Source organism: Sturnira hondurensis, unplaced genomic scaffold (assembly GCF_014824575.4).
Source record: "Sturnira hondurensis isolate 20B ecotype Veracruz unplaced genomic scaffold, ASM1482457v3 Scaffold0004136, whole genome shotgun sequence".
NCBI classification, from domain to species: Eukaryota; Metazoa; Chordata; class Mammalia; order Chiroptera; family Phyllostomidae; genus Sturnira; species Sturnira hondurensis.
In genome coordinates this window covers 3,528,915-3,556,062 of record NW_028076767.1, presented here as the reverse complement: position 1 = coordinate 3,556,062, position 27,148 = coordinate 3,528,915, and the positions used below count along the sequence as shown (strand labels likewise).

General features: G+C 40.6%; 1 protein-coding gene and 1 pseudogene across 3 annotated transcripts in view; one reads left to right on the top strand and one right to left on the bottom strand.

Moving 5' to 3' along the window:
• Window positions 1-27,148, top strand: part of CD28 (CD28 molecule) — a 69,579-nt gene that overhangs the window by 27,666 nt on the left and 14,765 nt on the right. Inside the window, exon 1 of one of the 3 annotated variants that reach the window (XM_037043526.1) lies at window positions 5,455-5,631. The exons of 1 other annotated variant lie outside the window; for it this stretch is intronic. In XM_037043526.1, the coding sequence (XP_036899421.1) occupies window positions 5,577-5,631 (55 nt within the window). In that variant the 5' untranslated portion in view covers window positions 5,455-5,576. Of the gene's footprint in view, window positions 1-5,454; window positions 5,632-22,369; window positions 22,595-27,148 lie in introns of those variants that run through there. One more of the 3 variants, XM_037043527.1, reaches the window with a different exon arrangement.
• Window positions 10,488-14,270, bottom strand: LOC118985806 (SWI/SNF complex subunit SMARCC1-like; annotated as a pseudogene).

Here is a 27,148-nt window from a genome sequence, read left to right as displayed (position 1 = left end):
AAAACATGTTAGGGGATAAGGGCCTTTAAAATTTTTCTGAAGGGAGGAAAACCAGGCATGACAGTTTTCCCAAGGCCAGGACAAGATTGCACTTCCTGAAGAGGTCAGAGGTTGCTTCTTTACCATTCCACTGATTGCACAGCAGGGAATAGAAGAGAGTCAAATCAGGTTCCATACAAGATGTGGAGTGAAGTACATTCCTCACCTTGCCCTCTCAACCCCAGTCATATTTAATTAACATTCCTGTTTGTAGAAAACATCCAAATGTCTCAGTGGCTTCAAAAAATTAAGAATTCAGCCTGACACAGGGCCCTTGGTACATGAAATAACATCAGCAATAAGGCAGGCAGCTGGTCTTGCATAAGACCAAAGAACATGGCTCTACAAGACCATTCAATTTCAGAATAATAAGGTTTGAGAACAGTGTAGTAGACTTTTCTGATAACAGTATCTTTGGGCCCTAAGACTTGTAAGTTTAGACTGCCACAGTGGCTTAGCCAGCACCGGCATGTTAATAATAGTCTTTCTGGGTCTTTAATATGGTGATTGATGTTTTCAGTATCTGCTACGCCCCTTCTGTTTTTTTCAGATTACCACGTGAATGAATCTGCTGTCCAGGAACTATCCCAGAGCCAGATCAGCACTGATTGCCAGGGCACGTGATGGACCCTTGCTGACAGTGCACGGATTCCTCTAGGATCTCATCAGTATTGATTCCTTAGGATGACGCCAAAGTTACACAACTTTTGCTTCATCCTCTTGATGGGGGTCTGCACGAGTATAGATAGGGTCAGCAGAAAAGCAATGAGCACTGCAACCTCCAGACTGAAGGAAAATGTTGCAAGTCATGTGAAGAATTCTTGCTGAATTTTTTGAAGTTGGTGCTGAAGTTCAGATGTACCTATCAAGAAGATACATTCCTCTTTAAAAATCTTGTTCCTAAGCACTACATTATCAATCACATATTCTAGCTGTTGATTGATCAGAGTTGCATTTCCTTCTGCCATGATGCTTGAATCTAAAGTTTACTTTTTAAGTCAGAACCAATCAAGTTTAAATCTCTGCTTTCCTATTTGCTGTGTTATTGTGGGTAAAATATGTAACCTCTCTAAGCTTCTGTTTTCTTAACTATAAGATGGAGATATTAATGGTACCAGCTTCCTAGGGTTGTTGCAGAGATTAAATGAGATGATGTGTGCATAATGCTTAGCACAATGCCTGCTTGCGGGAAGCCTCCAGGAAACGTTAGCTACTGCTTTAACCACTTGGAGCCATAGGCCTGCCTCTCTCTGTAAGGGGTCAAAGGTTTTAGGTAACCATTTTAAGCTACTTTTCACCATATTCTTCTCATGTGACCTTTGATAAAGCCTCCTAGATTGTTCCTGCAAATATATCTTTCTGTAATATTTGTTTACTCAGTGGGATTAGTTGATAATATGGTAGTTATTTCTTGCTTTTTTCATTTCTTTCAGGTGTAATGTAATATTTTCAGGCTTTGATCCTGCTGGTGTGTGATAATATGCATGGCTTTCTTAATCATCTTCGTGTATTTTTTTAGTAAGTTTTCCATACCAACAGCTGGGGTAACACCAATAGCTCAAAGAAAGAATCTCAGATTTTGTTGTTTTCCCACAATCACCATATGAGCATTTAAATCTCTGTATGACAGAGCTGGAAGGAAAATGAGAAATTAAAATAAAGGTAATTTTCTAGCTGGAATTTAGATCAAAGAAGATATTATCCTGGTAGGTCACTCAATAACAGTTAGAGAGAGTCCTGTCATGGACTACTTGACATTTGTAATTCTTATAGGATGTTGAGTGATACTTTATAGTTTATACTGGTATATGTTATAATAAAAGAGCATGCACCAAGGAGGTATACTATGCTAATTTCTAAAACAGAGTTCTCGTGGTACTCATGCTATGAAGTAAAGTCAATCCACATAAACATATTGAATATATATTCAATGATCCATTTTTGTTGATCCAACAAAATTTTACTCAGCCCCTTATAATAAGTGTGACATGAAGATTTATTAAGTCATTTCTGTCCTAAGAGTGTGGAAATTTATACATCATGTGGGATATGAACAACTTAATGTGTGAGTTATTTTCATCACACATTACATGTGAGGAATTGAGGCTATGGCTTTCTAAGATCATACAGCTACAAAGTGGCCCAACTGGGATTTGCCCCCAAGCCTGTGGGACTTCAAGTCCTGTGCTTTTAGCCCCTAGAATTCCCCAAAGTGTTTTTCCCCCACACCAACTAATTCTTTCACACCAATTGGTTGTCCTACAACTTAATTCATTTCTGACCCCCATCCTGAAGCTGTTCAGGAACCCAACAAGAATCACCTCATTAGAAGAAAAGATGCTCCACTACCCAGGGAATTCCGAGGCATTGAGGAGCTCTGTGTCAGGAACTGAGGCCAAAGACTAAATATCAAAACAAAATGCTCCTACAACTTTTATTGATTAGGGAATTGCAAAGGTTTTAGGAGCTCTTGCCAGGAGCCAAGGATGAGAACAACAATATTATATCACAGTATTACATGCGCTGAGATTTTTTTCCTTCAGGGTCTTAGCCCCAGGCTTAGTTCCTATTATGTTTCAACCGTCTGTAGAATTTGATCATTTGCATTATATTTTTCTCTGACAAGCCATGTGGTCAGGACTTCAGTATACTTGTAGATTGATAAAGGTCATTTGTTTCATCACAATGCACATGTCCTTGAGTTTCAAAATCGTGTGAATTTAAAAAATATGGAATTTCTCCAGAAATATCCAGGTGTGTTTTTATGAAACATAGTTTGATTATGTCTTTCCAGCATCTTGGGTCACTAGCCCTTCTCCTCTCCACACTCTAGTCACACAGGCTAGGTGCTAGATGCTTCTCAAGGGCATGATAATGCACATTTCTTATTCTTTTGTCCAGAAGGAATTTGCAATACTGGGGTGGCCTAGAAGTAAGGAGGCAGGGCAGTGCTGTGAGTCTGGCATAGCAGTTCAAGTTAGAAAGATCTAGATTCTAATGCTGGCTCCACTGAGACTTCACAACTCTCTCTTGGAGTCACTCTTGTCATCTGTAAGATGGGGATAATAATAGCATGTTCCTTATGGGTTGTATGAGTATCAAATTAGACCAAGTGTGTTAAGAGCTCAGTACATAAATTCCAGCTATTGTTTTTAATGGGGAATGCAGTAGAGTCTCAGTACTCAGTGCATTGACGGCTTTAAAGACCTTTATTTAATCTTTATTGTCTCTATTTCTTAGTATATGTGAATGCCATTGAATTTCAAAAGCAAATGTGAAAGGACCCTAATGAAATGATTGGCTTCTTTAGTGTGACATATATTTATAAAAAAAAGGAAGGCAAATGTCAACATTTGTGTTTTCTTTTACTCTAAAGAATGAAAGCCAGATAAGGTTAGTTAAGTAATAAAAATCAGGTACATTTAATTATTGTTTTGTGAGTTTGTATAAATTAGCTAACCTCCCTGGGCTTCAGCTTCGTCCTCTGCAAAATAAAGGAGTTAGACCTTTAATTGCCCTGTTTCTTTCCACTTAAGTTTGATCACCATGTACATAATATTAACAAGAAGTTATACAGTAATCTTTTATATACTCAGAGACAGTTATTCATTTTCTTCTTAGTCTTTTGTTATTAATCATAAGGAAATTTGGAAAGTCTTTCTTTTCACTGTACATATTCTTAATCTCTATAATGAATTCCAGAGCTTCTCTTTCTAGATCTGTGTGGACTGGTTGCTCCAGAATAGGGGTAACCTTTTAGAGAAGGGCCCTATGCCTTCTTTTGATTGTCCCCGCAGGACACCAGGCCCTGGATAAGATATAGGTCCCCCTACCTGGATAAGGGGTCAGAGCCAGGAATACTGGTCAAGTTCTAGAAGTGAATCTTCTCCGGGACTAGGGGCATAACTTCACTATTTACCTTTAGTTTAGAAGTCTGAGTGAATAATTTTCAAGGACAAATTCCTCCAAAGGACAGGAAAATCTTTCAATATGGGAGGTTCACAAAGACTGTGTTAGTGAGAAAATTGAAATGTGGACCAAAGGGGTCTATCAGGAGAGGAAATGTTTTTTGTCTGTCATTCAGCAGATGAGGAGGGAAGGACTTACAGCTGGGTCATCAAAGATATTCACTGTAGTGTTTTAAAATAATAAAAAATTGGTAACAATACTAGGGGATTCTTGAACAATTTATGATATTATTATAGGATAGAGTATTATGTATGAATTACAAATGGTGCTTATAAAGAACACTTCTGTGTTATGGGAAAGTGATTGAAATATAACAGATAAGGGTATATATCTGTTGGAAATTATGAATAAGACATGATGCTAAATATGTAAAAATCTTAATAGAAAAACACATGGAAGTCAATGGACCAGAATATTAAAAGCATTTCTATCAGGATGATAAGTTTATGAGAGAATTTTGTTTTAATGATTATTTTTAACATTTAAAAAGGTAAATGTATCTTTTTCTAAATTTTCTATATGAAATATATCTAACTTTTATAGTCAGAAGAGAAATCAATACAAATTATCTTTTAAAAGACCTACATATACAAACCAAAAACTAGAGTTATCATATAAAACTCAGATTTTCAGGAAGGCAGAAAAAATTACTGGCAGAGTTTTGAGCCAAGTGCCAGACGATGCGAGCAGAGTTGGCCACGTCAGTGGGGTGACCCCAGACCTGAAGGCCTGGCCTGCGGAGGGGCTGCAGAGGTGTGGTGACAAGCCTTGCCGAGTCTGCTCTGGAGTCTCTCTTGCCTATCACGTTCAATGATTCTTGAGGGACATAGAGAACATGTGATACCAAAGGGCTTTTGGTCATCTTACTGCCCCACTAAGGAGAAATGAGGCTATTTGACACTCCCTTTGCTTAGGAGACTTCCTTTTCTCAGTAGGTTGGCTGCTTGCGAGTAGGGCGTGTTTCTCAAAGTTCCTAGAAGTGAGCTGGGGAGGAGGCTTGGTACAAACTAAGGGAGGTATGTTAAATGCTGCATAGGGTTACCTATGTCCAACACAAAGGTTCAGTTCCTAGGATTTATGATTCCTTTCAACACTGATATGGATGTTCCCCAAATCCTCAATCTAATTCTCGCTGTTGTCTTTTTGACACAGTCTATCCCCACCCTGTGAAAATTCCTCCTCTCTGCGAGGCCTTATTCATCATCCTTTAGAATACCTTGTGTGTCTGGATTCCAAGTCCCAATTTTTCACAGCTCTGACCCCTGACTGTAAAGAGTGATTCTAATGAGACCATTATAGAGTGACTGACATTCTTTTTCTGTGACAAGAAAAGGGTGCCTTTAAAAGAAAAGTCTAAAGTCATCAAAACAAAGTATATCCTGTGTGAAATGCTGCTTTGTGGTTTGAGTCTGTGCGGTTTGGTCATGTGCCCTGAGAGAAATAAGTTGGAGGTGGCCGTGGATGGCGGAGACGCTGGGGCCTTGGCAAGCACGTACGTCCTCAGCCCACCTCACACTCTGGGCTCCTTGGGGGAGGAGGGGCTGCAGCCCTGACCCTCCGTCAGCACCATGATCCTCAGGCTGCTCCTGGCTCTCAACCTCTTCCCTTCCATTCAAGTAGCAGGTAAACAATTTTGACTTCTTTCTTCCCCTGGGTTCTACTTTTGAGGCTTTCATTTGGTTTGATTCATTTTGAATCTCAAGCAACTTGTGAAATTTGGGCATTTGAGGTACAATTTTGCTCTAAAATGGTCACCTATTATTTAGAAGCTCTCAGTTCTTAGACTACATGATAATATTTTAATGAATCTCTTTTAAAATTAAATAAAATTCATTTAGCTCTTAGTTGAAAATGTCACATATATGAGCTTTTTTTTTAAGTTATGAGAACTACTATAAGCAGTTTAGTTACGAAAGCTCTGGAATTAGACTGCCTGCCTGGGTTCGTATCACAGATCCTTTTCTTACTAGCTAAGCCCAGCCTAGTGTTTAAACTCTCTAAGCCTCAGTTTCCTTATGTAAAATGGGGATGATAATAACCCTATCTCAAGGTCATGGTGAGGATAAAATGGTATAATCCATGTGAAATGTCTAGTGCAGACAACTCTTGTCTAGCAAGGTAAGTGGTGCTTGTAATTACCATGTCTGCCAGAGTTGAATTGGTATCAAAATGAATTCTGGAGTCATCGCAGAAAATGGAATGATACAAATGCTAATACATTTCTTTCTTTCTTTCTTTCTTTCTTTCTTTCTTTCTTTCTTTCTTTCTTTCTTTCTTTCTCTCTTTCTTTTTCTTTCTTTCTTTCTTTCCTTTCCTCTCCTTTCCTCTCCTTTCCTCTCCTTCCCTTCCTTCCTTCTTCCTTCCTTCCTTTTTTGATAATTGGCTGAAATAGTTTTTTTAGATTAAAATCCTTTAAGTGCCCAGTGCTGATGATGATGAGGATGACATATGTAACACTATTAGAGAACCCTGTTTCAGACGAAGAGATGGAAGAGTAGGAGTGCTAATCGGCCCAAGGATACGCAGGTACTAGTTGCTGGCACCAGGGTCTGAGGCTAGAGCCTGTGCCCTTGAGCGTTGTGCTAGCTTACCTAGCATGATGTGGTTTATAATTTCATAGCTCCAGATACATCCAAGTCTAAATCATCTTTAGAAAATCACAATTCCAAACAGAATGAACTTGTTGCTTTGGTGGGCTAGAGTAAGGTGTCTGTTTAACTTATTCTCAGAGTTAGGAAAGGGTCCTGCTTGGCTCAAAAATTGGGCTGATAAGGGTTGATGGGCATATTTAAATATGGTTATTTTTTTCCTTGAAGATACTTTGAAAAGACAGCATCTTTGGCTCTCTTTCTCATTTATTTGGGTGTGTGAAAACTGCCTTATTTGTTGTTCTTACACATCATGTGCATGTGCTTCAAAGGGTACGATTTCCCAACCTGCACAAGTACAATAGTTACATGTATACCCAACTGTTTTGTTGTCTGATGTGCCAGCGAGAACATTTACAAAATGTGTGTGTATTTATAAAAGCTACTCATATAATGAAAGGCTGGTGTTGAGACAAGTTTTGCCCCAGCATCTACTACCAAGCATTTAGAGATACTGAATTCATTTAAAAAGTATCTTTCAATTTATTTTTAAAAATATTTTTAAACTCTATTTTTAAGAGATCTTTAAAATTTATTATAAAATAATATTTAAAATGTCTTAATTTATTAGTCAGTAAAGAACAGGAAGAAAGAAAAGAGAAGGCTCACGCTGACAGAAAATTTAAATGGATAATTGTACACAAAATATTGTTCTGATGTGTTTTGTGAACAACCATCTGTCATCAGGTCATCCACTGTCCTTTGAAGATATTTTTTGTAAGACTCAAAGATCTCTATTTTTTTTCTTTAGAACATCTATTCAAGGGGGGGGGCAGTAGCTAAAAAAGCAGTTGGAGGGTTCATACACACAGAACCTTTAAACTTTTCAACTTAAAGATACATCTACCTTCCAAACACCAAATCACTCTCCTAATAACTTTTCATATTGGATACTGAGTGGTCATTTAATGAAGCAGGACATGGGTTGGCCTAGAGAGGGCACTTTTGAAATGCTTCTTCCAATAAGAGAACTTATGAGAAAAGACAATGAATGACAATGTAGGATCCATTCTAATCAATGGTGCAAAACCTTTCATGTGCTCTTTGTTTCTCTGTACTTACCCTCTATGAAGAAATTGGAAAGATAAGAAAATTCTCTGGTCAAAGTGTAATTGTCCTCCCTAGGATTATGAAAGACTGTGTTGAGGTGTGTGTGTGTGTGTGTGTGTGTGTGTAAAGAATGGTTGTTTTTTCCCACTAATTTAATAATCCTAACTCATTGGCTCATAGCACAGCTTAGAATTCTAAGCAGTTTAAACCTAGTCCAATTCTTAAGATTTTAATGACACTGTAGAAAGATCTTTATGGCTAAATTAAAGAAGTATGTCTTAGGGAGTGTGAGATCTTAATTTAGACATTTCCTTTACTAAAGTTACATGTTTTCTACCAGATTTGGATAACTGTGCAACTGAGAACCATAATAGAGGACTCTTTTGGACTTCAGAATATGAGTCCAATTTACTGCAGCAGGCCCTTGAAAGGGCCAGTGACTGATGATGGGAGGAGTGTGCATATGATACATAGCGCTGTTCACAGATTTGCAGCCAATATTGGTTTTTTTCCAGCAAGCTAATTATTCAGCATGAAGGCAAAATCAGGACCACACCACTTTTGTTTTCCATGAGAGTATTTATTTTCATTTCTCCCCAAGCCATAGCAAATTTACTGTCAAAATGGCCAGTTTGAACAGTATCGATTTCTTCAAATGCTGGCACACATCTCTCAGCCTTTCTTTTTCTGGGAGAGGCATGGAAGGTAGAAAAACGGTATTTAATTATTTAAGTTATTAGCAAACACAGTAATTTCAAACTTTATTTTTAGTTCAACAAATGACCCTGCTGAGGTAGCTGTACATAAAAGGAAGTGACTTCTCATAAGCAAGTGTTGCTCTGAGGCTGGACTTGGGAAAGTAACATACAAAGATGAACATCAAAAATGCACTGTAATCAACAGATTGCTGTAGCTACATGACAGTCAATACACTGCAGCCAGTTTGACTGATAAAATAATGTTTGGGCAGCTTGTTATTTCAAGTGATCTTGATGGATATTTCAGAAGTATAGATGTTGCTCGAGAATTTTGTTTTCTCTACTACCATACCCTACAAGATACTACTTTTTATTTTCTAAAGGTAACCATTCAGAAAGGCCTTTTAAAGCCAGGGCTGTACAATTAATATCAATATATCGATATCAGGAAGTAGAATGAGTCATTTTCACAGACAGACTAGAAACAGAAATGAATCTGTGGTCCTAACTTCGAAGCTCTCACATGTGAGCCTCTGCGCGGGGCAGGGCGGGATCTCACCGTTTCTCTCTCTTTAGACATAGACCATCCTCCTTCCAAGTGTCTTTGTTCTGTTATCACGATGTAGAAATTCCACATGGCTACTGCTCAGCTGTAATCCTGTGTGAATGTCTGCCTTGGAGTAGTTCCTGTGTGCGGAGTGCACTAAAATCCATCACCCTGCCAGATGCAGTGTGGGGACCTGCACTCCAGCCATCCTAACCAAGTTCCGTGAGCTAAAATGTTCAGCACTATCTACTTACTTTCCCCTCTCTTTTTAAAGTTTATTTTATTTCACTTTTTAAGAGGGAGCAAAAGAATGCACACAGGCAGTGAACAGTGGGGTTGATTCATTGGGTGGCCATTACCTTTGGTCCCTAAAACTTTCCTGGTTAGTGCCAGGAACTAAGGACAAAGCTCACAGCACCTTCAGAAAAACAAAAGCACCCACCCCAATCCAACAACCTGCATGGGAAAGCAGACCTGTGGGCCTGGGGAGGGAATGGACCTGTGNGGGGATGCACAAAAGGCAACCATACATTGATGTTTCTCTCCCTCTCTCCTTCCCCTCTAAAGATAAATAAATAAATAAATAAAATTTTTTTAAAAAAAAAAAGAGGGAGCAAAAGAATGCACACAGGCAGTGAACAGTGGGGTTGATTCATTGGGTGGCCATTACCTTTGGTACCTAAAACTTTCCTGGTTAGTGCCAGGAACTAAGGACAAAGCTCACAGCACCTTCAGAAAAACAAAAGCACCCACCCCAATCCAACAACCTGCATGGGAAAGCAGACCTGTGGGCCTGGGGAGGGAATGGACCTGTGCCGATGCTTGTTGTCCGCCACCGCCCCCCCCCCCTCCCCCCCCCAGTGCTCAAGGCCAGGCTTATGTTCTGTCACTCAGGGTGGACGGCCTCACGGTTCTCACCAGGGAGAAAAAGCAGTGGAGGCCCTTCCCCCACTGCTTTGAATTTTGGTGCATCTGCTTGTGGTAAAAGCCTCCTGAAACTTCACCATCAGCACCATTCTTAGCTTGGATAAGCAGAAATAAGTCTCTTATAATACCTTAAGGTTTGTTCCCATTGGCTATCCCCTCTGCCCATCATCATTTTTTGGTGTCTATTAGCTTCAGATGTTCTCCTTTAAAGCAAAACTTAGGAGAGAGGGGAGAGAGGAGAGAGGGGAGAGAGAGAGAGGGAGAAGAGGATGAACACATTATGCAGAGAGGCATAAGACAAAGCAAAAACTGCAGGAGAGCAAAGATAATAAAGACATAGAATACACACACCAGGACGGGGAAGATGCAGGTTGTTTTTAGGATAATAACCAGGATCACTGTCACCAAGATTTCCTCTGAGTGTTAGCTAAGGACCTAACACAAGGGGAGTCAGGACATGGACAGGGGTGGCGTGGGGAATGGGGAGTGACAAGATCTGTGAGTAGAAAAATCCTGAAAGAAACCCAAGGAAGCAGAGGAACGTAAGTCTTGTCATCTCCACTTCAGCTGGTTTGGCGCTGAGCGTGGATGTTCCCAGCATTTTCCAGGTTAGGGCACCTCAGGGGCGGGTGGGCCTGGAGAGGAGGCAGAGGGACTCCACCTGCAGGTGGCTGCAGCTGCTGTGGTTGCAGCTGCTGTTGCTGCAGTGGCGGCGGAGAGCATACATCCTCTTAGGTGCTGTGAGGATTACCCTGGGTCCTAAAATGTTACCCAGGCATTGGCGGCATACCAGGAGGGGTAGGGCCACTCCCACCCAGGCAGTGGATGTTGGCCGCAAGTGGGGGCGGGGGGGGGGGGCGGTTGCGGGGGTTGGGGGGNTGGAATCAGGTGGCGGGGTGGGGGGGCGGTTGCGGGGGTTGGGGGTGGAATCAGGTGGCTTGGCATGGGCAGTCCAGGCATCCTGGAACCTGGACCTGGTATCTGACCTGGCTGTGGTGGGTGGGGCGGTGGCATCCGGTGCTGCGTCAGAGCGTAGGGAGGGGCTGCCGGTGAGGCACCGTGCTGTGGTGCTTCGTTGCTGCAGGCAGCACCAGGCCAGACCCGCCTGAGTGCTGCTGTCCCCGGGGAGGGTTCTGCGCATGCTGCTGCTCCACGTAGTTCAGCTGCTCCGTGCGGAACTTCTGGCGTTCAGCAAGCAACTGCTGCCTCTGTTCTTGCAAAGCCTCTTTCTCTCTGCCCATGATCATTTCCAGTTCCTCCAAATGCAGCCAGGGGCTTGACTTTGGTTGCAGCAGAAGCAAGAGTAGCTGTTGCCACGGTGGCTACCTTTCCTTCAGAAATTTCATGTTCTATGACTATCTTGTTTCCAATATCACTTCCTTTTTTTTTTTTTTTTACAAGTGCCAGCGAGTTCCTTGTTCTCTTTAGTCTCCTTTTCCTCTGATTTGGTATCCTCACTAACTTCACTACCCTGTTCCTTCTCACTATTTCCTTTCATTGTCTCTGTCTTGTGCTTTATCATCATTTCATTCCCTCCTTTGTTTTCTGCCTTCAGCTCCTTCAAGCTTTTCTGGCTCACGGGGGCTGTGCCTGAGATGCAGTTGCTCTTCAGGCCCTAGGTGGGATCCACTTTCCCAGAGGCTCGAGCAGCTTCTTGTACTTTCTTGACATGAGTTTCAACCAATTCCAATGGTCTCTCCTCCTGGACCCTAAGAAAGTCCTCCAAAGTTGATTTTGCTGCTGCAGATGCCACACGGGGGTCCACCACGGATGTCAAAAAGGCCACAGTGCTCATTGCTGGGTTCCTTGACTGACAAAGGGGACAGGCTGGTAGGTACAGATACGGATCCTCCATGGGAAGCCTCAAAAGCGTGGAGGATGGGTTCAGCCTGAGCATGAACTCCAGCATGGCCTGACACTTGGTTCCAATCATCCTTGCACACCTCCAGGATCTCCAGGCATAGCAGGGTCTCCTGCTCCGTCCAATCTTTTCCAGCACTGGCACCTTTACTCTTTGCTAAGGTTTTCTTGGAGTAAATGTCAGTACGGAGACCAAAGTTCTACAAATCCTACACTTTCCTTGTTCTCAGGAAAATGTAACACCTGTTGAGCAGCAGGGACCTGAAGTGATCAAAGACAGAGGCACAAGCCCAGAGGGGTAACAGCAAATACATTGAAATGAAGTGTAGGAAGAGGACCCACTGCCATGGGTCAACTTTCTGGGTCCACTCAGTAGTGAATAAGCCCCCACTGCTCGGAGAAGGTGTGAACCCTCATTGTAGCACTCACATCTCCAGTCAAGTTCCCCCGACAGGCAGTACTGGTCAAACCTTCTTGGGGTTTAGGCAATATGTGCCAATCATAAATTTTGGTATGCCAGGTATATCTCTGGAGTCTTGGAATTGTTTTTCCCATTGAAAAACTCAGGAAGAGCACACTGTTCGATCACATGAATACAGTTGTAATCAAACCACGATGCGTAGCTAGGAATGATGATGTGATTGGTCTTCTCTGTCACACTGTCTTTACCAGGGTCTGCTGACTGACTGTGATCACCTTTGCTGGGATCTTCATCTTCCTTTCCTTCTGCTGAGACTATTTCTTCATCCTGCTCATCTAGATCGGCTGTAGTTCCTCCTTCAACAGGTGTATTTTCACTATCTTTCTTTGGATTTACATTTTTTTGGAAGTACCACTTTCTCTATGTTGGGTACAGTTGTTAGGTCTTCCATATCCTTGGTGAGATCTTGCTCATCTTCCTCTTTCTGACTTCTGTGCTTCCCATAAGGACTAGCTTGGCCGTTGATTCTGTGGGTGTGAAAGGTGGAGGAGAAGGCAAGTGTTTCCTCTTTTGAGCATTAGCTGATGCTTTTCTATCACTTCTCTCTGGACTTCTGACTAGGTCTTCATTGTTTGTTGAAATTCTTAATTGAAAACCCACAGGCTTCCTGTTCTTGTCTACCTCATAATCCTCCTCATTCATCCATTCACTGAAAACATCAGTGTCTCCAATCCATTTTGCGCGAGTCTCCATGCCGTTTCTGGAATTAGTGGATCTTCAATTTCCACATCAGCATCATTACTATGGACCCAAGTGTTGTGACTATTCTGGTAAAACCCCCAATGTCTTTTTTTCATCATGGGCCTCAGCTGCTCTTCATCTTCATGCAAGGAAGGATACAGATAAGTGTGGTGGAAAGCTCTGGACTCCTTATCAGTAAATGTCCCTTGATGTCTTTTGATGATAGCTTTCAATTTGTTAGCCAACTTCAGATCCATGTCTGGAATGAGGTAGATGTTGGGTCTGGTCAGACAATTCCTCCACAACAGTGTTTTCAATGTTCATAAACATCTCAATGTTATGGTCTATTCAGGATGGATTCAGTAGATCAAACCTCAACCATTCCTATTCATTTTTTACACTTGTAAGCAGCTCCAGGAATGTGACACAAGGTGCCTCCAGTTTGTTGGGTGAAGGCCAGGTAGGTGACCTGCTGCCCAAAGGTGTCTTCCTGGAACTGGAGAAACTGCACCACCAGCACAGCCAGTATTTTATTGGCAGGCGCCTCCGTATGAACATACTTCTTGTAGTGCTTGCCCAGCCAGACCCTCACCAAATCCATCTGGGACACCATTCCTGGGCTCTTCTCAAACTTGCTGGCCAGGCCCTGTCTTTCCTGCAATAAATGACCAGGTCCGTGGCCACTGCCTTGCCTTTTGCACCTGTGCTGCTCACCTCTGGTTACTGCTGCAGCCATCATTGGTGTCTCAGGTCCCCACCACCACGCTTGCCCTGGCCATCGAGGCGTTTCCTATTTGTATCCACACGAATGTGCAGCACCAATGTATGGCTCTTACGGTGATTTCTTTGAGTCTTTTTGGTCAAGGACATGCTGTTGTCATTAAAAAATAAATGTACCCAGAGCTTTCAGTCTGAGAATAGTTGCCTAAGAACTGGTTTCCCAAGCTGGAGGGAAGGTAACCCAGGCTCAGTTGAGAAGTGGTTGGAAAGTAGGTGTCTAACTTCTCGCTCATTACTCTTATTTTGATGACTCCAGAAGAGAGATGTGCAAGGTGGGATCAACTGCTACTCGGTCGCTCATTACAAGATGTGAAAAAGAGATTTGAGAGTTCTTGAGCCTTAGTATTTCAGTGCTAATTTCAGAGGCATTTTAATGTAGTCTGTGCATGTCACCGTTCAGGTAATGTGTGTTTATACCTTCATTCCTGGAATAGAAACGGCACAGTGGGAGAATTTCTTATAACTTTGAGCTGCAACTTTATCTCTGCATCACCACAACTGTCACCTTTTTCATTCGTCATCATCTTCGTTACCTTGGGGACTGTGGCTGCCAAGGTAACCAGGTTAATGGTTCCTGATGGTGTCATCATAGTCACCCACTCACTGTTCACTCTGACCTCTGATCTAATTGTGAGTCCCTTTCTGTAGTATCTGTGTCACTTTTTTGACTCAAATTCTTAAAGTAATGTACTGATTACAGCAGCAACTCCTATTCATTACTCACTCATTCACACAAGAATCTGAATTGTTAAAATGTCTCACATTTTAACAATGACATAGATTTCCTTCTGAAGAACTTAGGTGGCTGTTTGACTTCTTTTTTTAACTTGTGGAGAAGGCAAAGCATTGTGCTTTTAATTGCTGATGGGTACTTGACACATGAAGTGTGAGATCATCACTGTGGCTGTATTTGTAACTTCCATTTGACCAGATGACTGGTCTTGAGCACTACTAATAATCAGGGTACATAGTTAAGATCAACTTTAGGAATATCGGATCCAGGAGGGTTCCATTTCGGAGCCACAGACTATCCCATAGAAGGGGAGAATGGGCACATATGAGGAGACTGTTTCCTTCTACTATGAGGCTCCTTTGGGAACTAAAGCAGGATGTTAGTAAGCGATAGGTCTCGAAAGTGTTAGATTCTTTTCTAATGTGCTTGCTCCTTCTCTGATGCTTTGGTAAGACAGGTCTTCATTCATGTGCTCATTCAGGTATTTACCAAAATCTTCCATGTGTTTTTGTAGGTTCTGTGACAGGTACAAGCACCCACTTTGAGCTTCAAGGATGTAAAAATGAGAATTGTGAAATCTTTCTACAATTTTTTCCTTAATGCACTTCCATAATGATACTCTATTTAGCTTATTTACTTTGTGGAAACCAGTTATAAGCAGAAGCACCCATTTCGTTGTTGAATTTAATCACAGACGTGTAGAGATGGGAGGAGACTTAGACATCGTCTCAAAGTATAGAAAAGGAAGTTTGTTGATAGTTCCTAGAAGATGCTTATGGAAAGATGACATTGCAATGTTTCTGGCATTTTTGGATGATTTAGGCTGGACACGTCTTACTTAGCCAAGCTGTCTCCCTTCATACTCTAATGTAAGATTCTAAACCTTAATATTGCAGCTTCCTACATCTGCATCCTGCATTTATGACCTCCTTGATACTCTTTCCCTCTTGAAATTTCCCTTCTCCCCCTTTCCATCCATCTAAATCCTAATTCTCTTTCACTTCATGTCCTTAATATAAGATTCACCTTCTTGAAGAAGCTTTCTCTGGGTGTTTAGCCTTCATTACAAACTTGTAAGAGGCATTTAAATGGGAGCATAATTTAATGTAACAAATAATTATTAAATCTGTTGTATTTCAACCTGTATCAGGTCTGAAGGAATATAAAAAGAGGGAAAGAAATATAAAGACTTAATTAGCACACAGGAACTGCTTGTGTAATGAATCAATTTCTCTCTGCTTTCATGGACTTTATGATCTAGTTGAGGAGACTATGTATAATAGGACATGATAGCTGGAAAGAGATAACACTTGGAAGTCCCCAGCTCACAGGCCATTTGATGTTTTAATCACTTTGCATGTATTATTCTTGTAATCTGGAATGTCCCCCATGCTTTTCAACTGAAGAAGCCTTTCTGGGACCTCAAATGGCAAAACAATGAGTTTGTTTGCTTCTCAGGATTCCCCAAACTATTGTTATTGTGTTGAGACATTTGTTTTTTTCCTCTAGACTGTGAGCTCCCTGTGGGCAGGATCATGTCTTATTTATCCTTGTAACCTCAGTACTCTGCAAAAGTGCTGGGGCACTGTAGGTGTTCAACAAATATTTGTTGATGGAGGAAATAAATTCCTACTAAGGTGAGGAAACATAAAATAACACTTCAGTGAGATTAACATAGAATAGTAAGCCTTTATGAAGGGTTGGGGATTGAGCTAGACTTTAAAGAAAGTCAGGATTTAAATGAATGATTTTTTAAATAGTAATTGGGGGCTAACATTTATTTTGCACTCATAATCCACCAGGCACTGTTCTACATGGCTTTCCCTGTACCAAAACATTTCTTCTTGCCCTAAATCCTATGAGGTAGTTTCTATCCTTAACCCCATTTTCCATGGGGAAACTGAAGCATGGAACAGATACAGCAACTTGTCTGTGGTCACACAGCTAGTAAGCTAGTAAATCCAGACAGTTTCTCCAGGGTTCATGTCTTACCAGTGCTATGTTGCATGAGGAAGGAGACACATGCAAATAAAGAAATTAAACCAGGCATATTGTTTTATGTTCTTGGAACCAATGGCCAGTCTGAATGTGTGCAGATCTGGAAAGGCAGGGTAGAATCAGGTCGAACAAAGGATTCAATATTAATAACAGAAGTTCACATTTCATTTTAAGGCATTGTGAAGAAGATGAAAGTTTTCAGAAGCAGAAGGGTCTAGAATACATATGGCTTTGGAGACTAGTATCAAGGAGATGTTATAACACTCTGTTGCTTTGCCAAGATGAGAGTAGTAGATACGGATTGGGTGGTGAAGTGGGACTAGAAAGAAGTGATTATTATGAGAGATGTTTTGAAAGCAGAAATTTCAGGACTAAGGGCCTAGTTTTGGATGAAGGCAAAAGAGAGGGAAGGATCAAGAATAATGCCAGGGTTTTTGGTTTAACAGAGGAATGGTGGTATCACCACTTGAAATCAAGATGTTGTGACACTGAGTTTTGGAGGAAAATAGTATTTAGTTTTAGACATGTTCAATTTGAGGTGTCAGAAAAATGTCTGGCACAAAGTTGATGATATGGGAACTAGGTAGGAAGAAAAAGAGTTCTGGTTAGGAGTCATGGTTAAGAAGAGAATGATGGGCTAGTGAAAGAAACAGAGAATGTGTTTGGAGACGCAAGAGGAATAAGGCTAATGAAGTATCATTAAAGTCAAAGGAGAAAAGAATTAAAACAAAAACCAGTGGCTAATAGCATTAATTGGATAAGGGAAGGAGAAGTGAATAATAACTTGGAAAGGTCACTAGTTTGGCTAAAAGGAGGCCACTCAGGACTTTTGAGTTTAGGCAGAATGGTAAGGGAAATAAGACTTCAAAGGATTAAGAAAAAGAGCAGGAAATTACTAACGTGGAAACAATTAAGAACCTTTGTCACCTATGCTGTTTACCATAATATTTTGTACACAGCAAGTATGTAATAAAAGTTTGCAAACTGATAGACTTTATTATGCTTTATCATTCTGTGGAAGGAACAGATGCTGGTCTTGAGTGTGTGCGCGCACATGTGTACTATTGCAGGTTGGAGGGAAAAGAGAGCTATTAGGGAAGAAAGGAGGAGGGAGGAAGTTTCCTCCAGAAGATGAGGAAGGAGATGATTTGGAGCATGGGAGGTTAGAGAGAGGAGGACAAATATCTGAGAAAAATGATGAAGAATGGAGATTATAGGAACAGAGATGTGTTAGGTTGCTGTGTTAAACTTACATTAAAAAGGGCTAGTAGGTTAGTACATACCTTGAGTTTGACACCCATGCAAACTTTAAATTTGCTTGAGCCTTCAAAAACACACACTGTGATTGGGCATGGCTTCAGCTCATGGCTGAGATAACAAGGTTACAAGGTTCAGACCAACCCTGCCTAACGTCATGGGCAGGGCTCCATTTTCCAGTTGGGAAAGTTAATCTCCCAGTGTTTTTTTGAAACAAGGATGTGGCTGCTTGCTCTTGGCTTAGGAAAGGCCATGTCCATCATGTTTTTTACTTTTCTTTTTTCAAACTCAAAAGCTAAAGCTAAAAATTTTCAGTGTAGGGAGATGTGATCGGGAGTTTTAGTCTGTCACACTGTGGCACAGATTTTCTATGTCTTGGTTTTCTCATCTGATGGGGGTTGGGCTTGGAGACATCTCAGGTCTGTTTCTGGCTTAAAAAATGCTTCTTTAGTGGAATAGAAAAGCTCTGGCTTTTATGAGCTCTAATGAGGCAACTCAACCACCCCATCCCTTTGTAGATGCTCTTATGATCTAATAGAGAAAATACAAAGAATTGCAAACCAGCCAACCAGGAAATCTCCTGGAGAGATTGCAAACCAGGATTTTTAGATACTAATGCTTAGAAATGACTACAGGAGTTTAAGGGACGATATTATCTTTGCTCTCTCTCCCCATTTTTTTCTGTGTGATGTTAAGGTTCAATGCAGCAATTATTTTCAAACTTCCAGGCCATGACACTTACCTGAAAGATTCTGTAGTGCCAAGGTGATCCTGATTAGGCTCCTTGGAAATGGAAAATTTAGGGAGAATGAAACATAGAGAGAATAATTGTACTCTCATCTTTTTTACAGAGTTGTTTCAAATGAAGGCTCAGAATTATTGGTGACTGAGGAGGAAAATGTGGTTCCAAATTTGGTTACTGGATTAAAATATTCATTTGAAAATTAATATATTAACATAGGAAGTTCCTTAATACTGCGAGGTTTCTTTCTATCTGTTAGCTCAATTACTATCATAATATTTATGTGGAAAACTAGAAAACCCTGGTTACTTACTATTTGGACTATAGGCATCTTTCTAGGATAATAAAATTTGATTTTTGGAAGTAGTTTTATGGCTATGGGTGTGGGTACCTTTTCATACAAGTTAAGGTGATCTGCCATGGTGTTCTCTTAGACTGTCTGTCTACCTTTAGAAGCGAGAAGACAATTGCAGCCTTTTGAATGACAGGGGCTGGGTCACATTGCACCCCAGACTGTGTTGCTTTGTGTTTAGGAAGTTTCAGTCCTAGTCTGCTCACACCCTGCATTGCTGGGCAGTGTTTCTGAGTGGTAGGGATGATCTATAGTGTAGGCAATGGCTTTTAGCAGGTTTAATGTTAACTGTTGTCTTATTATAGATGGCATCCCAATATACATATCTCCCTTCAACTTTCTTGAACTCTAGTTTGAGATATCTAACTCTTGGACCTTTTCTCTAGGCTGCCTTGCCTGCCACTCAAAACTAACATATCAAAAACTGAACTCAAAAGCTCTTTTTTCCAAATAAATTTCCTCACTTCATTTATCTCATTTTGTCAACAAGTATCTCTACTTTTGTTCTCATCATCTATGTCATTTTTGATTCCTGTTCTTTATCATTGAGCACAGCTGAGCACCAATGACTTGTCCATCATATCTGTCCCCGCTGCCTCCTCTGCAGCTCACACCAGCACTCTTGCAACAGCCTCCAGTGGGTTTCTGCCTTCACTCTAGCTTCATTCCAAGTCCTTGCATTCTGCACTGACGTGCAAACATCCCAAGGTGGCACTTACTTAAGTGAGATGTCTTCAGTGTCTTCCGTTGCCTTGCTAGTAAAATACATGTGCCTTTTCTTGGCATTAGAGGCCCTCCCTGATCGATACCAGTCATCGTCTACTTTCCTATTAAGTAAATGGGATGCCCTGCTTGTCTCCAGTAAGCTCTTAAAGCAAAAGTCCTTTCCTTTACTTTAGCCTATGTAAACTTGCCTCAAACTTCATACCCCAGCTAAATGCCAAAATATTCCAGGATCATGTTGCCTGGCAACAAAGTCTCTTTCATATGACTGTCAGTGAATCTCTATAGAGCTCATGTACCATACATGGCTTTGGAATGTAGCTAATTGTGTACCTGCCTTAAGATTTCTCCTAGATAGCTACATCTTTTACATCTTCCCATCCCCCATGAATCTAGTACATAAGGTCCCATCATTTATTTGCTGAATGAATGCATGACTTTGTCATGATAGTAGTTAGAATACCAAAGAACAATTTTGTGACAAATCAAAATTTATTTGTAGAAAATACTTATTGATTTTTTTGATATTTTTTTTTCACTTAAAAATGAATGTCTAAAAGACAGAAAACTGTACTTGAACAATAATTAAATTAAAAAAAAAGAATGGCCCTGGCTGGTGTAGCTCAGTGGATTGAGCAAGGGCCTGTGAAGCAAAAGGTTGCTGGTTCAATTCCCAGTCAGGGCACATGCCTGGGTTGCAGGCCAGTTCCCAGCAGGGGATGCTTGAGAGGCAAGCACACATTGATGTTTCTCTCCCACTCTTTCTCCTTCCCTTCCCCTCTTTCTAAAAATAAATAAATAAAATATTAAAAGAAAAAAGAATGAATGACTTAGATTTAGATGCTCAGATGGGACTTTTTTGCTAATGAGCTATTTGACCTTTAAGTTATTTTCTGAGAGTTTCATGTAGCACAGTAATTTTTTGAAAATAATAGTTGACATGCATTATATTAGTTTCAGGTGTACAACATAATGATTCCACATTTATATACCTTAAGAAGTGATTACCACAATAAATCTAGTAACCACCTGTCACTGTACAGAGTTATTGTGATATTATTGACTATATTCCTTATGCTGTACATTATATCCTTATTTTATAACTGCAAGTTTGTACTTCTTAATCCTCTTCACCTTTTCCACCCATTCCCCTGCCTCCCCTCTGGCAAACATCAGTTTGTGCTCTGTGTCTATGAGTCTGTTTTTTTTTGTTGTTGTTAGAAGTATATTAACTTTATAGATAGAATAGGTAAAAGTAATTGACATTGTTATTATATTGATTATTCTTTTTTATGAACATAGACCATGTCTGTATTAATTTTAAGTTCTTCATAAATATTCATTTTCTAAAATATCTTTTTTTGATTCTTGCTCAATTTTAATTGTTCCCATCCCCCCCATTTCTCTCCCTGCCCTACCCACCTCCACCTCCCACATTCTTGTTTGTTTGTTTTGTTAGATTCCACATATAATTGAAATCCTATGGTGTTTGTCTTTCTTTGTCTGACTTATTTCACTTAGTAAAATACTCTCTAGGTCCATTTATCTCATTGCAAATGAGAATGATTTCATTCTGTTTTATGGCTGAGTAATGATCTATTTACTCATTCATGGACATTTAGGTTGCTTCCTGATCTATAGTGCTGCAGTGAACATAGGGGTTCACATATATTTTTCAATTGATGTTTTCATTAAAAGGACAATATTGCAATGTTTACCTGTGTAAAAACGCAGATCAGGGTAAAATATGGAGCTCAGATTAGTGCTGACCAACAGCAGTTTGTTCAGTGAATGTATTAATTAGGCTTCTATTTTTATTTTTTCTGTAATCAGTTGTACTTGTTAAAAGTAAGATCTCTTTAGATTTTGTTTAAAATCACACTTTCTGTTAATAGGAGTTAATGTGCTTGGTCTGATTGTTTCTCTTGATAGAGCCACTGCTTCTGTCATGGCCTCTTCTACACAATTTTCTTTCCACGTGCTTCTCATGACTTCCCTCTCCATTGGTCCCTTTATACCTAAGGGTGGTCATAACTCTGCTGCTATGAGTTACAGCTTCTAGCACTACCCCTTGTGGCTCCATATCTTTTCCAACAATCTTTGATAATAAAACTCTCCTCCTGCTACCTAATTTTGATGACTGTTTTGTACTCATCTTTCTCACATCTCTAAGGGTTCAAACCACCAGCTAGAGTTACCACAGCCAGAGATGGCGGAGTCTCTCCTTCCTCCCAGAAAGCATTGGTTTGTCTTTCCAGAGCAAATCCTGGACTGGCCTGTAGGGTAGCCTGCTTCTTACAGGGGCTGAAAGGTGAAAATAGTCAGACTGCCACATGTTGAAGGGTATCCTGGGCCTGAACAGAAAGTTTACGCAAAGGGAAGTTACGGTAACTTTACCAACTCTGTGGTCAGGAGGGAGGTGTTCTTCTGTGTCAGGGAAACCAGTGTCACCTTCACAAAACGTTCACAAACATCATAGGGCAAGATGGGTGAAAACAGAGAGCTTTCATTTTTTTCAGTTCCTGCCTAACATGTTAAATTCTGTTCACTCAGGACTTAGCAATGATTAGGATTTTCCAACCTGATTTTTTAAACTGCGAAAGAAACTCTGATTGAAATGTGCAGAGATGGAACCCAATAAAGTTCTTAAGCGGTTCTGAAGGGAAGTCACTTTGCTAACCAAATATCTATTATACTCTTTCTATTGCTTCCTTAACTTTCCAATGCAGATTTCAGTGTTGAGTGCTGCCTGCTCTACTCTATGTTCAACAGCCTCTATGTGGCATTTTACTTATTTATGGTGCAATGATAAAGAAAAAGAAACACAACATATGTTAAATTAAACATGACAAATAAATGCAATTCACAAAGACCATGAAGTTACGGATTTCCCCAAATGAGGTTTAGACTTAACAAATGACTTTATACATTGACTAATGTTTATGTTCAAATTCTTTTGTATACTTAAGCAAGCTGAAATGAAAGAGGTACCATAGTATAATTATTGCTTATGGGACTAAAATAATTTATAAGAGACATTTCATGTGAACATATTATCTGTAGGCCTTATCTGGGATCCATCTATGACCTTCAGGAAGTCTTTGAAATGGTAAGCAAAATGTTTTATGTATGCACATTAGAGGCAGAGACTGTTTGAAAACGTACTTTCTAAATGTGACCATAAAAATCAAGTCAATTTTGCTGAATTCACAAACTTGGTTTTCTAGTCACTCATGATTTAAGACATTACATCTAAAATCATAAAAATAAATAAACAAACAAAACCTTGGCTTTTTCCACCATTTGACTGATTTTACTTAGAAAATTATTTACTTCATTTGTCTTCAGTTGCTCCTTCTATAAAATGAGGGATTGGCTTAGAATCATCTCCAGCCTTCTTTGTAGCTGAGTAGTTTTTGCAAGATGGAAATCCAGCAAAATGGTAGAGAAAATGGAATCTGTCTTGCTCCTGTCTTTTCCCACTCCATCGACTTCCCTGTTCAATGGTATCTTCCTCCTTAACTCTCACTTCAGACATGTAGTCCCATCCAACTATCAAGCCCTACTTTGAGAGGATATAAAATCAATCACAGAAATTGTGTTGAAATTTTAATGCAACTTGGCAGAGAGAAAAGTGCAGTAAATTAGAAGTCATGGGCTGTGAGCTGAGTCTTAAGGCTCACTAACTGGTCTTATAATATTGGACAAGTCACTTGACCTAACTGACCTCAGTTTCCCACCTGTAAATTGGCCATAAAGATGAACAACTTGCCTATTTACTTTACATATTAATATGGAGTTCACATGAGATAAAACAGGAGAAAATGCTTTGTAGCCTTATATACGTAGGCCATAATTACTAATTTAAATCAACATGTCTCCCACATTACATTTTAGGCTTTATCTTCTTGGAAATCTAAGCATTGACTGAGCTGGTGAACAGGGTCTTTTCAGGGTCAGGGTTCCTTCTCTGGTACATGGAGCCACACCTCACAGATGGTTATTCACTCTACCTGTGCAGAGAGTTGACTTGCTTATTAATACAGTAATTAACTCATCTACAATAGGCAAAAAGGGAAAGATTTTTTTGTTGTAACCAAGCTTCCTCTCCCACTTCATTCTCATGGAAGTACAAGCAAGTTTTAGTTTTCCAGAAGTCAACTATAGCACAAGATTCATAGATTATCTGTGAGAAATCTTTTAGCTCCCACTGCCTAGCTCATAAGCAGCAGATAAGTACCTTCTCACCTCCAATCTTACTCTTCATGTTGTCTGTTGTCAAGGAGGAGTTGTGAGGGAAAGAGTTTTGAGGTTACTGCTTCCTGTCTCCACACTTTTAGCTGGTTTAGCTGCTAGGAAAGGCTTTGAAAAGCAAAGCACTAAATTCATCATCAAAACAACTTGTCAATTCAGTTATAGAAATGTCAGTCAAGACAATTTTTTGATACCGTAAGCAAAAACAGTAGAAGGATTGACAATGTTTCTCTTTTAACCTTATAAGTTAAAAGAGGTTTGACCTACGTAGACTGTGCCTAACTACTCAGAAGAGGGAAAATCAAATACTTATGGGAAAAGGCTAGGTCTACTAAGACCAAATTAGCCTGCAAAGGATGCTTTCCACTCCCAGTACTAACTGGAAAGCATATGGAATCAAACAGAAGTTCAGTATGGGGAAGCTAAATATTTGTCTACTTTCTTTTGAGTCTAGCTATGTCCTTAAGTTATCTGAGGTACTGTGGATTTTCTGAAACTCATAGAACCAAAATACATATCAAAGCCAAATATCACTTCTTGTTTTGATTAGTGATTGCTTTGGCTTATCCATGTCATTACTTCACATCATTGAGTAAGTGGTGTGTATATTCACACGTGCTTGATTCTAAGAAAATATAAGAGGAATCAGAATTCTTATGTCTACTGAAAGTCATAATAATCATAATATATTTGATATCACTTAGACTTACTGGTTCTATTTTTTCTACTACCAAAAGTGGATTTTCTTCCTTCAGTTTCTCCCCAAAGCAGATGAAGATTTTGAAACCCTATGAGGTAGTTTCTTACTGAGGTTTCTCTGGATAACTGACATGAACAAGAGGTTCTATAGGCCAATCGTAAACTCAGGTTGAATCCAAATCTAAGAGGCTGTTAGTCATACACTAACACATACTAAGCAAATTGCTTTGAACATTGTATGTATGTTTTAAGGATCAGCTAATTTGAAAAGCATATATAGAAAAGGAGTTAGTATTGACAGATAAGTTAAACATCTCTTTTTCAACAAATGGCCACACAAACAACATTTTCATGCTCTTTCTCTCCAAAAACATTAGCACAAAGAGTCACACAAAATAAAGGACTTTTTCTAAATAGAATTTCTCAATAGAAAAAAATAAAAATTCTGAGGGATCCAAGATGGCAGTAGAGTAGGTAAATGTTACACACACTTCCCCCCAGGACCAAACTGGAATTAAACTAAAATATAGAATCAACCTGAATAACAAACTGAAGACTGGCTGAAGAGAAGTCTTATAACCAAGAATTTACAAAATAGACCACAACGATACTGGCATCAAGGGCAAAGATGCCAAAGGGCTGGCCCCTGCTCCCATAGTGGCAGCCGAGATTCTGAAGGGGTATCTCAGCTGTGAAGGTTTCCCCTTAGAAGAGTGGGGTTTCAACAGCAAGCTGGGCTCCTCAGTCTAGAGCACCAGAGCCAAGAAGGGGTGCCAACATAATGACTGGCTGTGAAAATTGGTGGAAATTCTGTCCACCAGGGAGAGACAGGCACACTCTTAAAGAGACAAACCACAAAATCTCATCCACAACCACTCATTCCAAGCTCCTGTGGAGGGAGGATGGAGCAGACTAGAGTTGCATGAGGAGAATCTGGGGCTTGTGACTCTGGGGACATTTCTGAAGGGACAGCCACCAGGGTACCTGAGATGTGTTCCTCTCCCAAATGGCACACCATCTTTCTTAAGTGGAGCATATCCCTCTTTATGGTATCAGTCTAGGGACTGCAATAGCCCCATACTCTAGACTCTCTGTAGCCCCACCAAATAGAGCTTTCACCCTGCTAAGGAGTCAGCTTCTTGGGCTGGGATATAGAGGTCTGGATAGAATCAGGGAGTGTTAGTGACTGAGTTGTGTGGCTTTGGGCTGGGGGCCATCCCCACAATTTCCTGTGAACCTGACTGTGCTTCCCCCTCACAAGAGAACTGCTAGAACCACCCTCAGGGCTCCGGTTGGTCCCACCCTCCTGCTCCTTGTGGCTCCACCCTACTGGACAGTCTGAGTTATGTGGCTCTAGGATGTGGGCCATTTTTCCTTGCACTCAGAGCACTCTCTTCACATGTCCAAATCTTGGTCTATTTGGGCTTGATAAGCCCTGCTAGCTTCACTCTGATGACTCCCTGAGACCTAACCCCACCACAAAGCTGTGGAAGCAACCAGCAGATGGCAGCTAGAGTTGGTATACTATGGTATATTTGCTGAGTGGCCTCAGGCCTCAGTGGCACTGAGTTTGAACCTGCATCAATTTTGTGAACACCAGTCGCCCTTACATGGGGACTCACTAAGGATCTCCCTCATGCAACTTGAGTAATGTCAGAGGCTCTTTCAGTGACTGAGTCTAACAGGCAGCTGGCAGGTGGAGGCAGATCTTGGAAAGCCTTGGGACATTTGCTAACCTACTTCTGATGCTTGGTGCTGGTAAAAGCCAGACTCGGTGAGCAATTTGGTCCTTCCTGTGCACACCTGGGCCCAGCAGAGGCATACACAAATTGTGGATTGCTTTGTAGCTCCAAACAGGTTACCCAGACCAGTCACAGGCAGAGTCTGGCATTGACCTGCACCAGAGGCCTTTCCAAGAGGACCCCAAACCAACACATCCAGTGACCAGCTTCAGACAACATGAAGGGGGATCCAATTAGCTTTACAAAGGGCATATCCTTGGGAGATTTCAGCAGTCATCAAATGCAGCTGAAATGAATCCTGCTTTATGTGGTCAGCATCTGCACAGCATCTTACATGCTGTGGTTGGGGTACACCCTCACAGTCAGCCAGCCTGAGGGTTGGTCCTACAGACCAAAATCACAATAGCAGCCAAGACTTAATTATAATGCAATTATAACAGGAAGGCCCAAATTACTCACACAGGGAACATTGCTGGAGCTCTCAGCTCAGATGATGAAGAAGACTATGCCACTGGGTCCCACAAGACACCTACTACATCAGGCCATTCTACTAACACTGGGAGCATAGCAGACCTACCTAATACATAGACACAAACAAAAAGAGGAAGTCAAAATGGGGAGATAAAAACATGCTTTGAATTAAAAAACAGAAGAAATCTATAGAAAAAGAGCTAGATGAAATGGAGACAAGCAATTTAACAGACAGAGAGTTCAAAGAAATTATTATAAGGATGCTGAAGGAACTTAGTGAGAGCTTCAACAAAGAGATAGCAAGCATAGAAAAAGACATAAAGGCCATAAAATAACCAATCAGAAATGAAGACAATATCTGAGGTGAAGAGTACACTAGAGGAAAGGAACAGTAGGGTGAATGAAGAAGAGAATTGAATTGGTAATTTGGAAGACAAGGTAGCTGAAAGCCCACAATTAGAGCAGCCCCACCCCCCTTAAAAAAGAATTATAAATTG